Below are 13,118 nucleotides of genomic sequence, written 5' to 3'. Positions count from 1 at the left end.
CTTGTGAAAGTTAATTTGCTAAAGGTATTATCTAATAAAAGTGACTGTTGTTCAATTGATATTTATGGAGCATATGGGTGGATGTCCAGGAGAACATTTGAACAGTTAAATTAACCTCCAACTCCACATTACAGAGATTGCCAAATCTTAACATTGTCTCCTCCCACCCTATTACCAGCCCTCGTGCTGATGAAACCATCATTCAGTGCCTTCATCACTTCTAGACTTAACTGTTCAAATGTTCTCCTGGACATTCTCCCGTATGCTTCATAAATGTCAATTCAACAGCAGTCACTTTTATTAATACAATGCCTTTAACAAAATAAGATTTCACAAGACACTTCTTAGGACCGATCTGAATCAAAATTTGATACGGAGCCATGTAAAATGTTAGGATAAATGACCAAAAGCTTGGTTAAAGGGCAAGTTTTATGGAGCATCTTAAAGGAAGAAAGAGGGGTAGAGATGCAGAGAGTTTGGTCAAGAATTCTGGAGCTTTGGATCTTGCCACTGAATCATCACTGAGAGAATGATTAAACTTTGATGCTCGAGATTAGAATTTGAGGCACGCAGACATCTTGGAGAGTTGTGGGGCTGGGTGAGATCGGAGATGGGGACAGCCATAGCAGGAGTTGAAATAAAGATAAGAATTGTAAATCAAGGCATTGTTTAACCAGGACCCAACATGGACTAGTCAGTGAGCACAGTGAAGGTGGGTGTTCAGGACTTGGCATATCTCGGGGCAGAGATTTGGACGATTGAAGTTTGTGGAGGGTAGATTATAGGTCAGCTAGGAGTGCATTGGAGTAGTCAAAATGAGAAGCAACAAAAGCATGGATGAGAGTTTTGGCATTGGATAAGCTGAGGCAAGGGTGATATGGAGGTGAAGGTAAGTGGTCTCAGTGTAAGTTTCGTCTAACCTTGGGTCATGAATCCAGTGGGGGTCCGGAGGATGAGATTTTTGAGGTCGCAAGCTTGAAGGCAATAATGGCAGCTGTAAAGTGAGGATTCTGTCGGGAAGTCCTGAAATGGATGCCGAGGCCTCACGTTACCCAATTTTACTTTTTTATTTACCTCCCAGTTTACAACTCTTGGTAGGAGAAGAAAGGAATGAACTTCACGCATGCAGCACCAGTGTCTGCCTTGAGCAACCCGGTTTTCTTTTTCTGATTGTCCTCCCATCCTAGAGAACTATGAATGTTCAAAGTGACACCATGCATAGGTTGGAACATTGCATTGAGGAGGTGGGGCGCAGAATATTCCTGAACCCCTCAGTAGCATGGTGCTTCTGTTACCTGGAACTGAAGAAATTGAATCGTTTTGATAATTACCAGCAATGATATTTACACCAAAACATTTTTTTATGCAGACTATGCCCATGTGTCTCATTAGGCCAAGTAAGAAAGATAATATTTTCACTAAATAGTTTAAGTTTGAAAACATGGTTTCTTGTATGTTTAAAATTAAATGAGTGAACATTAATAATGAAATATCAAAAGTTACTATCCTGCTGTTACCTTTTATTTGTGCACCACCCTCACCCCCCTCAACAACCCTTATGCTGACAAAATTCACACGGGTTAACATCAGGAAAAAGTTTGGAAAGCACTGATTTAAGCTATATGGCTGTGCAGCAACCGAGAAAATATTGTGCAGGCCAAACATGATTTGGCTCATTAGTTTACTGCACGAAAAATGAACGGTGAAAATGCCTACGAACCTGAATATAAATAGGCCAGGCAGAAAAAATAGATGGAACATTGGACTCACTGGTTGGAATCTTGATCTCGGGATCAAACATGCCACTGAGGTTGCAAACAGTCTGGTTTGAGAAGGATGGAGTTGGTTTGTACGTAAGCAGAGTTTGTAGAGAGGAATCAAAGACAATGGCTTTCATTTCTAATATTTAATTGGAGGCAATTTCTCCTCATTTAGTATTGGATGTCGGATAAGCAATTTTATCACTGTGTCTATGGACAAGTTCTGACAGCTGGTGGTGAGAACCTGGTGTCGTCAGCATACATGTGCAGACTGATACCATATATTTTTGGTTGATGTGGCAGAAGACGACATGGATGAAAAATAGTGGGGGATAAGGATAGATTCATAGGGGAAATCAGAGGAACGGTGTTGGAATGGTGATAAATTGGTGACAGGGCATTGGTGTAATGTCACTAGTGGAGTGCCGCAGGGATCGGTGTTGGGGCCACGACTGTTTACCATTTACGTAGATGATCTGGAGGAGGGGTCTGAGTGTAGGGGAACGAAATTTGCTGATGACACAAAGATGAGTGGGAAAGCAAATTGCGTGGAAGGCGCGGAAAGTCTGCAGAGAGATCTGGATAGGCTGAGTGAGTGGGTGAGGACCTGGCAGATGGAGTATAATGTTAGCAAATGTGAGGTTATCCACTTTGGTAGAAATAATAATAGGAGGGATTATTATTTAAAGGGCGAAAAGCTGCAGCATGCTACGGTGCCGAGGGACCTGGGGGTCCTTGTGCACGAATCACAAAAACCCAGCCTGCACATGCAGCAGATGATCAAGAAGGCAAATGGAATGTTGGCCTTCATAGCGAGGGGGTTAGAATATAAAAGCAAGGAGGTCTTGCTGCAACTGTACAGGGCACTGGTGAGGCTGCAGCTGGAGAACTGTGTGCAGTTTTGGTCGCCGCATTTGCAAAAGGATATATTGGCCTTGGAGGGAGTGCAGAGAAGGTTCACTAGGCTGATACCGGAGATGAGGGGGCTAGCCTATGAGGAGAGATTGAATAGACTGGGTCTGTACTCTTTGGAGTTCAGAAGACTGAGGGGGGGATCTTATAGAGACATATAAGATAATGAAGGGGATAGATAGGGTAGAGGTAGAGAGATTCTTCCTGCTTAGAAAGGATAGCCTCAGGGCACAGAGGGCACAGCCTCAGAATAAGGCGGGGGCAGTTTAGATTGGAGTTGAGGAGGAACTTCTTCACTCAAAGGGTGGTGAGTCTCTGGAATTCTCTGCCTGTTGAAGTGGTGGAGGCTACCTTGCTGAATATATTTAAGTCACGGGTAGATAGGTTTCTGATAGACAAGGGAATTAAGGGTTATGGGGAGAAAGCGGGAAAGTGGAACTGATCCACTTCAGATCAGCCATGATCTTATTGAATGGCGGGGCAGGCTCGAAGGGCTAGATGGTCTACTCCTGCTCCTATTTCTTATGTTCTTATGCAACTGATTCTTTTGCTATGATGAGACAGATAAGAATGGAATCATGCGAGTGAGGTATGGAGTGGTCAACCATGTCAAAGCCTGCAGGTCGAGAAGATGGATGAGGGATAGCTCAGTCAGTTACATAGGATATAATTTGTGACATTGCTGAGAGCTATTGCTACTGTGGCTGAGATGGAAATCTGAACTTTGTTGCCTGTATCATGCCCTCTTAATCTGTCACCCTGTGCTCACAGACCTCTATTGGCTTCCAGTTCTTGTGATCTCAGATTTTAAAATTCTTATCCTTGCATTTTAAATCTCTTTTTGGCCTGGTTCCACATTATCAATGTAATTTCCTCCCCATCTGTCCCTTGGATTTTGGTCTATTATGCATCTTCCTGCCTTTTAGCCCACCATTTGCAAATGTGCATTCATTGACTTAGGCCTTACACTCTGGAGGTCCCTCTCTAAACCACTCTACTTCTGCCTTGTTTACAGCCTCCTTATAAACCACCTGTTTTTTTTGTGTGGTTGTTCTTGTTTTTTTATGGAAATCTATGTTTATTAAAAACGTGTAATTTTCTTCATGGCAGGAGAATATCAGAAGACTTCCAATATGTGATTTTTCATCTATTGGATTTAAGAAACAAACTTTTCTTCTGATGCTTTAAAATAAATTTACAGATAAGAACAAGTCGGTATTAATTGCTGAACAGAATTGGTGACTGAAAATGCAGAAGCATTGCAGATAGGCTGGTAATCATAGATCATGGAACCCTACAGTGCAGAAAGAGCCCTTCAGCTGATCGTGTCTGCACTGACCACAATCCCACCCAGGCCCTACCCCCATATCCCTACATATTTCACCCACTAATCCAAGCATCTCAGGACAATAAGGGGCAATTTTAGTGTGACCAATCAACCTAACGTGCACATCTTTGGACTGTGGGAGGAAACTGGAGCACCCGGAGGAAACCCACACAAACACAGGAGAATGTGCAAACTCCACACAGACAGTGACCCGAGCCAGGAATCGAACCCAGGTTCCCGGAGCTGTGAAGTAGCAGTGCTAACCACTGTGCTACCGTGCTGCCCCGACACGGTAATGATTTGGTAATAATTCAGTAATGAAGGGAACATTGTTGTGGGGTGCAAATGGAGGCCAGTTTGGGTTCCCTTCTCTTGGATCTCAGACCCTCTTTCCCAACAAGGCAACAATAGCCAATTCACCTGTGTTGCAACCACATCCCTGAAACTTGCATGGCAAGGCCACAGCCCCAACCCCAGTCCTTGCATGTACTGCAAACCCTGTTTCCAAGTCGAACTGATTCCCATCCTTGTAACAAATCCTGAGACTGCACTCAGGGTTTGCTGTTCCACCACTATACCTGCACGTTGTGACTTTGTCAATGATTGCAAAATTTCTCTTCTAAGTAATACTGAATCCCAGGACTTGCTGCTAGAACTCACTCGACCATTCCTGTCAGATCTGCGAGACGCTGATCTCCTGTCCTGCTGTTTTCAGGCCACAGGCTCTTTTGCCATTATGCCTGGGCCATCCAACAGCTAATAAGTTTGAATTTCTGGTAACACTTGGCATAACACCCTATTGTTTTAAAACTTCAGATACACTATGAACAATGCCATATTTATGCCAATGAGAAAAGTCAAAACTGATTTTGATGTTTGAATAAACTAACATTTTGGGCCTCCATTCTCACATTTTTTCTGTTGTTTAAATTTATTGTTTGTTCCTTTAACTACCTTCATTAAATAACAACAATTTTGAAGAATTAAGGTGAATTAACTTGTGCAAGAGTGTTAATTGTACAATACGTTACATGCATCATTTTAAAAAAAATTGAGTCTTATAATTTTGCATAAGGTTCATTGCCCCTCTTAATGTTAAGTAGTGGTAAATGAATGTTTACATACACTTAAGTCACCATAAATCTTGCCAGTTAAAGCTTTCTTTTTGTATATCAAGACTTTTAGCGAGTATTTGCCTGCTTGTTTGGAGGCATTTGTTCAGTCTCATTGAAACAAGGACTGTTTGTTTTCTCAGATGCTTACATTGATGATGCCTCAGCCATTAGTCTTAAAGAAGCATCGATTGATCAAAGTCCAGCAGAAAGTGCTAATGGGGCATTTGGGACTGAGGACTGTGGGAGAGTGTCACCAGATGTCTGCAGCGCTGGATCTCAAAGTGTGGAAGAGTCCCCTGGAGATTTGGTAAACATGGGCAATCTTCTGATTTTGTCATCTTTTTGTTGTAGAGTATTTTGTTAGCAGTTAAATGTTAAGATGTCAGGTACAGATATAAGAGAGCCTGAATAAATTTTCAGAAAAATTAAGGAAAGCCATGCTCTATCACTCTTGTGGATGTTCAAGTGGTTTATTTTTTTCTGAGGCAGAACATAATTGCAAGTATTTTTAACTGGTCTGTCATGTCACCTTACATTTCTATCTGAACCATGGCTTCCATTTCACTGTGACTTTCTATTTTGTAACTCATCTCTCCTCTTCCTTTCCTTTCCAATGTTTGTCTTTTTCAGCTAGCCTCACCAATCCATCTGTTCTAAATATATGCCAAATTAATTAAATATAAACTTGAAGTAGCCTGTTCATAAAATCTTTTTGCATGTACCTCTTCTATAGTCATGTCTATCTCTGCTTGAGCAAATTTGTCCTGTACTTGCCCCAAAGCACATTTCCTCGTCAGGAATTTATTCAGGCAGCCTATTCTTGGTTATCTACATACGCAATACTTTAACTAAGCTGTGGAAAGATGCAAGTCAGTGTGGACAAATTTTCCACGGCTTGTGACATCTTTGGACTCGCCATCAACATTAAAAAGACTGAAGTCATGCACCAGCCAGCTCCTCATGCACCATACACAGAACCCATAATCACAATCAAAGGGCAGAAACTACAGGCAGTGGACCAGTTCACTTATCTTAGCAGCACCCTCTCCCAAGCAGTGACTATGGATACAGAAGTTAACTGCAGAATAGCAAAGGCAACTTCTGCTTTCGATAGACTGTGCTCCACTGTATGGGAACGTCAAGGAATCAGCCCAGCAACAAAACTGAAGGTCTACAGCACCGTGGTACCCACTACCCTCCTGTATGCCTGTGAAACGTGGACTGTGTATCGAAGGCATGCAAGATAGCGCAATCATTTCCACATGACTTGTCTTCGCAGAATATTACGCATCCATTGGCAAAACAAAGTACCAGACACTGAAGTTCTCTCTAGAGCAAGTCTACCATTAGCCCACACACTGCTGATGAGAGCACAGACCCAGTGGGCAGGTTACGTCATCCGTATGTCAGATGAGCGCATACCCAAGCAGCTCCTTTTTGGGGGACTCTACTGGAAGACGCTCGCATGGAGAGCAGAAGAAACGTTTCAAAGATACACTCAAGGCCTCCCTGAAGTCGCTTGATGTTGACACGACCACCTGGGAAATGCTGGCACAAAACCGCCCTACCTGGCGCTGCCTCATCCACAAAGGCTGTCAAGCTCACGAAGCAAGGTGTACTGCTGAAGCACAACTTAAGCGCGAGCTGCATAAATCCAGAGCCACCAGCGCAACAACTAAAGTGTCCACACAAGTCTGTCCAATATGTGCCAGGACATTCTATGCCCGAATTGGCCTGATCAGTCATCTTCGGACACACTGCAACCAGCCTCAAAATGACTAATGGTGTCGAGGTCCTCATTGATGATGATGGACGAACAACAACAACAACTTTAACTAAACACAAGTGCATTTATAAGAGCGTATTGGATCATACTGTCTTTGTATTATTTTGAATACTATTTTCAATTCTAAAGATCTGAAGTTCAAACCATCTAGATTAATTAAAATATCCTGAAGGCATCACAGTCATTACCATGTAACATCAGCAAATTCCAGATAACAATTTGAATGAGTCAAGATGTTTATTTGCCATTCAAACTTGATTTTAGCAGAATTTTTCTCTGAATAATGTCAACTGACAATTTCTGATTAAATGCTTTTCATTATCATTTGCAATATAACTAGAGTAACATAATTACAGTCATGGGGTGATAAAAAAGTCAAGATGTTTTAATTCAATTAAACAGGAACAGTTTAGCAGAATCTCCCTCCCATACATGGAGTGCATCAATTTTCTTCTATAAGACTCACTAAACTGAAACAGCACTACTAACAATCATCCAACCATACATCCAATCACTTCAAAAGCCTTGGGCATTCTTTGTCAAAAAACTTAATGGATGTTTGGATGCCAGTGAGAGGATTTATAACAGAACACTCTTCTTTTGACAGGTGTCGGTAATGATTTTCAACGCATTCTGTATCAATTGCGCCATTGATGTAAAGGGCGAGGATACAGCAGTGTGTCTCCAAGTAAATCAAGTCATACCAAAACAGCTGGGAAATGTCAGTGTTCGGCAGTACCTTAGCAACCATAGCATGGGTATGTACCCAGATTTCTTTGATTTCAAATTTTTAATTTATCTTGTGTTCCTATTTCAAGAAACATTAAATTAAAATATCTAAGATTTAAAAATGGTTAATAATAACCAACACAAAGTGTACAATCAACAGTGAATTTGGAAGAAGCACTTGAATATCTGACTTCCTGAATGCTATAATAATTCAACATTGAGATTTGCTTGGGCATGCCTTTTTTATTTGGGTACTAGAACAAAGCATTGCAATCAGATTTCTGTTCCATTCCTGCCTTATGTTCATGTCTGCCAGAATTAGTTCTGCTAAGATTTGTCATTTCTCAGTCTGCACCATCAGCTGGAGCTTCACACAAATAAACGACAAACGGGAGAAGGAGGCTTCATGATTATCCCTATCCTCAATGATGGGAGAAAAGACTACTACGAGTCTACTTACTCCCACAGTTATCTTGATTACGTTTCCTCACACCCCACTTCCTGTAAGAAGTCTATTGCATTCTCCCAGGTTTTTGCATTCAAAAAAAAAAATCAATTTTTGGGATATAGGTGTCACTGGCAAGGCTAGAATTTATTGCCCATTTCTAAATGCCCTTGAAATCATTGTGGTGATGGGGCGCTGTCTTAAACTACTACAATCTGCATGGCACAGTTATCCCTACAATGCAGTTAGACAGGAAGTTCCAGGATTTTGACCCGGTGGCTACATGGAAGTGGTGATGTGTATTTCCATAACAGGGGAGATCATCTACTTGTCACTTCAGCTCAAGATTGTGGAACGGACTATGTGAATGAAGGAGTGGATATTGGAAGTAAAGCTAATGACATTTTCTAGTTTGAAGCAAGAGCAGGAAGCAGCACAGATATGGTCATTAATGTATCAGAAAAAGAGATGTGTGAGATTTGATTAGGATTCAAACATGGATTAGGATTCAATCCATGTGTCTCAGTCAAAGGCAAGGCAAACCAGAACCCAAGTAGGTACTGAAGCAGCACCTTATATGGAAGAGGTGAGTGAAGTCAAAGAAAAGGTTGATTAATATGAGAACAAGTTTAACCAATTGGAGGAGTATGGTGGCTGAGCTATAGATTCATCTACTATTTGTTAAAATAGAGTTTTCCTCTCTCATTCTGGCATTTAATTTAGTCAATAAAAACAGTAAGTGCTGAAAATTCTTGGGTCTGACAGTATCTGAGGAGAGAGAAAAAGAGTTAACATGTTAAATTGAATATCAATCCTCTCCAGAACTGAAGACATTAAAATATCTGTCTTTTGATCCAATGTTTGTCTGTTGATCCAATGTTTGTCTGTTTAAAGCATCATTTTGTGATAGATGAGGTCTGAACTAAATAGTTAGTAAACTGATTTTAAAATAATTTATATCATCCTGCTGTTTTTCAAGTATGCATCACTAAAGTTAAAGTAATAGAACAAATCTTTTTTGGCAATGTTCAGTCTACCCAATGAATAAGTATTATCATGATTGAATTAAATTATATCTCTGCTCTCAGTCCTGTCAGTTGAAAATCAAATAGCAGAATAACTGCAATTTTGTTTTTCATTGTTATGGTGATGTCGGTGATTTATATTTCTGTAATTCTATTCTATTTTGCACATCTCACTTCTCCTTTATGTGTTCCCTATTTTTAAACTGTGCTTTCTTTTTGTCTCTGTGCCATTAACAATGTTATAGATCATAAAACTGGGGAAGCAACCTGATTACGGGCATTAGCTCTTCCAGTCAAGTAGGTAATAGGTGGACAGGATAATCTAGTAGATGAGTCCTCATTTAACGTTGTGGTTGCTTCCTGAAAATTACAAATCTAAGTGAAACATTGGTTCCCGTTGGAATCAATGTTAAAATTGTAGTTCGGTTTGGTAGGATCTTATCAGAAAAAATATTAAACATTTTAAGATAAACCTTCTAAGATGAAATATTTGATACCACTAAATTCCTACATCAGTACTTTTAAAATAAAATATGAAAGGAAAGTATAACTTTCCATTTGCAGTACCTCCTCCTTGCCACAGACCCTGCTTCTTGAACTTTCTGCTCTCTGTAGATCCTATCCCTCCCCAATTCAGATTGTGGCCTCTCCTCTTCCTTCTGAGTCCCTGATTCACCTCCCTGTGCCTGACTCACCTTCTTTCTCCTGGACCTTCATTCCGGCGGAAGATCTGATCTGAAGCCAAGGCTATAATGTTATAGAAGTGCAAGTCCTGATGGTGAAGTGCTGAACGAGGGTTGCTATGACCCATGTTTAAATGCTACTGCTCACCACTTTCCTGAGCCCTCACAATGAGTAATGGCTCAGGACAAGAGCAGCAGGCTCTTGTCCTGAGCCATTACAGTCAAGATGCCATTACAATCAAGATGCTCTGTCGGTACTTGCACTTGCACAACATCGGAACTCCAGCTTCAGGTAGGATCTTCAACAGGATGCAGGTCCAGGAGGAAGAAATGAAAAGAACGTTCCAGGGAGTGAGAGGTTTGATGAGATGGTGGGTTGGGTAGAGGCGAGGCCGCAACTCCTGCAGTTGAGAAACAGGGACAGGCCACATTTTGGAGATCAGGGAATATCAGAACAAAAGAAATAGGAGCTGGAGAGCACCACATAGCCAATGGAACCTGTTCTGCCAATCAGTAAAAATATGGCTGATCTTGGGCTTCAACTCCATCTTCCTGCCTGCTTCCCATCTCCCATAATTCCTTCAGCGACTAAAGATCTGAACAAGGATTAGCCACAAATTGAGGCGAGGCCAAACAAAATGGTGCCAATTGGATCACACAGAAAATGACATTATAACAAATTTAGCAATGCTGTATAAGATTACAGGTGCCATTATTTTACCAACATTAAAATAAAACAGCATTACAATGAGCAACATTAAATGAGGATTTACCATATTTTATTATCTTGTTAAATTGTTTTAATACCCTTATGAAAGACCTGGTGTCAGGTTACCATCCTTCCCTGGAAGCATGGCTACAGTCAGGAATTTAGTTCATGTGAAATTGTGGGCTGGAATAAAGCCACATAAGAAAACATTAAGGTAGATCATCAAAAACTTGTTAAAGGTGTAGGTTTTATTCGCTGTCTTAAGGAAAGTATAGTAAAAAGGTATAGTAAAAAGATACAGATATATCTTTAAATAATTCTACGTCTCAGCAGCTGAAGACACGGCTGCCAATTATAAACTTATAATTGTGGGTAAGAGGGCAGAATTAGAGCACTGCAGATATCTTGGATGGATATAGAGCAGAAGGAGATTACTGAGATATTTAGGGTTGAGAACCATAGAGGAATTTGAAAACAGGAATTTTAAAATCAAGACATTGCTCAACCAGAAACCAGTGTAGGTTGGTGAGCACTGATTGGACTGATGGGTGAATGGGACTTTGGTGTGAGTTAGGGTACAGGCAACAGAGTTTAGATGAACTTATATTTACAATGGTAAAGCAAAAAATACATTCACAATTTACATATTCTGATTTCTTTTATCAGTTTTTATATCTTTTCCAGATTAACTTGAAATGTTACATATTCTGATTGTAGCACAATTTTATCCTTTAGACATTTCCTAGGCTGCCTTTGATATTAAAAGTTGGTAGGTAGCACTAAATAAAAGGAGGGGTAATGGGAAAGTAAAATCATTGGTAAGGATGAGACAAAATCATATCTCAACATAAACAAAAATAAAGATATGGAACAGGAGTGGTTGAAATATAAATTCAGAATAACTGAAATAAAGGTGAAAGGAGCAACAAATACATCAAAGTTTGAGGAAAGAAGCAACCAGCATGAATGTCAATATTGAAGCAAAATGAACTTGATAGCCTGACGGAAAGGTGAAAGTAAATTTTGAAACATCTTGATGTCAATTTTCTTTTGGAATGTATTACCAAAGGTGTTGGACCCAACAGCCACAACACACGTCTTCAGCTTCAAATAGTTCACTGCTCTCTGTCTGATTAGCCTTGATTTTTTGAAAGTGTTGTATCATTTTATATATAGAGGAATTAAAAAAAAAACAGATTGTTGTAGACAGAGGGAGTTGACTTTGACGAGCACAAAGCTGGCTGTTACCTTGTCTGCCCATTTGAAAAAAGAATATAATTGTGTTAGAAGCAGTTCAGAATAGTTTACTTTACTGATACCTGGGGTGGTAGTGTGGAGGGTTAGCTTATAGGGAAAAGTTGAATAGCTCATGACTCATTACAACCTTTGCCAAATGTGGACAAAAGAGCTGAACTTGAGAGGTGAGAATGACTATCTTTGTCATTAAGGCAGCATTTGACTGTATGGTATCAAGGAACCCTAGGAAAACTTGAGTCAGTTGGAATCAGGAGGGGAAACTCTCCACTGGTTGGAGTCATACCTAGTACTAAGAAAGATAGTTGCGATTGTTGGAGGTCAATCGGCTGCTTCATCAATTACTTTCCCTCCATCATAAAGTCAGAAATGGGGATGTTCACCATTTGTGACTCCTCGGATACCGAAGCAGTCAGTGCCCATATGCAACATTCCCGAGCAGCATTCTGTCTTTGGCGGATAAGTGGTAAGTAACATTTGTGTCTCAAGTGCCAGGTAATGTCACAGAGATTCTTCAAGAAGAAAGAATCCAGCATCTCCCCTTTACATTCAGTGACATTACCATTGCTGAATCCCCCAGCATCAACACCCTGAGGGTCATTATTGACCGGAAACTGCAGTGGACCAGCTGTATAAATACTGTGCAACAAGAGCAGGTCAGAGGCCGAGAGTTCTGTGGAGAGTAACTCACTTCCTGATTCCCCAAAGCCTGTCCGCCATTTACAAGGCACAGATCAGGAGTGTGATGGAATACTATCCAGTTACTTGGATGAGTGCAGCTCCAACAATACTCGAGAAGTTCAACTCGAGAAGTCCTGTACATAAAAAGCAGAATAAATCCAACCTGGCCAATTACTGCCCAGTTGGTCTACTCGATCATCAGTAAAGTGATGGAAGGGGTCATCAGCAGTGCTATCAAGCAGCACCTGCTCAGCAATAACCTGCTCACTGACACCCAGTTTGGGTTTCGCCAGGATCACTCAGCTCGTTATAGCCTTGGTTCAAACATGGACAAGAGAGCTGAATTCCAGTAGTGAGCTGAGAGTGACAGCCCTTGACATCAAGGTCGCATTCAACCGAATGTGGCATCAAGGATTCTTAGTGAAACAGGAATCAATGGGTATCAGGGGGCAAACTCTCCGCTGGTTGGAGTCATACCTGGTACATAGGAAGATGGTTGTGATTGTGAAGAGTCCGTCATCGCAGCTCCAGGGCATCTCTGCAAGAATCCCTCAGGGTAGTTCCTAGGCCCATCCATCTTCAGCTGCTTCATCAATGACTGGCCCTCCATGATATGATCAGAAATGGGGATGTTTGCCCATGATTGCACAATGTTCAGCACTATTCTTCTCAGATACTGAAGCAGTACATGT

At 40.9% G+C, this 13,118-nt stretch overlaps 1 protein-coding gene across 2 annotated transcripts in view; it reads left to right on the top strand.

The window, feature by feature from the left end:
- The window catches only part of bltp3b (bridge-like lipid transfer protein family member 3B), a 111,310-nt gene that overhangs the window by 80,453 nt on the left and 17,739 nt on the right, over positions 1-13,118 (top strand). For both annotated transcript variants that reach the window (XM_080207326.1, XM_080207325.1), the window contains 2 exons: positions 5,255-5,421; positions 7,508-7,658. In XM_080207326.1, the coding sequence (XP_080063452.1) occupies positions 5,255-5,421; positions 7,508-7,658 (318 nt within the window). The remainder of the gene's footprint in view (positions 1-5,254; positions 5,422-7,507; positions 7,659-13,118) is intronic.

The sequence above is a fragment of the Carcharhinus amblyrhynchos genome, chromosome 19 (assembly GCF_965287045.1).
Source record: "Carcharhinus amblyrhynchos chromosome 19, sCarAmb.v2.hapA, whole genome shotgun sequence".
NCBI classification, from domain to species: Eukaryota; Metazoa; Chordata; class Chondrichthyes; order Carcharhiniformes; family Carcharhinidae; genus Carcharhinus; species Carcharhinus amblyrhynchos.
Note: the sequence above shows the minus strand (reverse complement) of the source record. Positions and strands in the feature narration are given on the sequence as shown.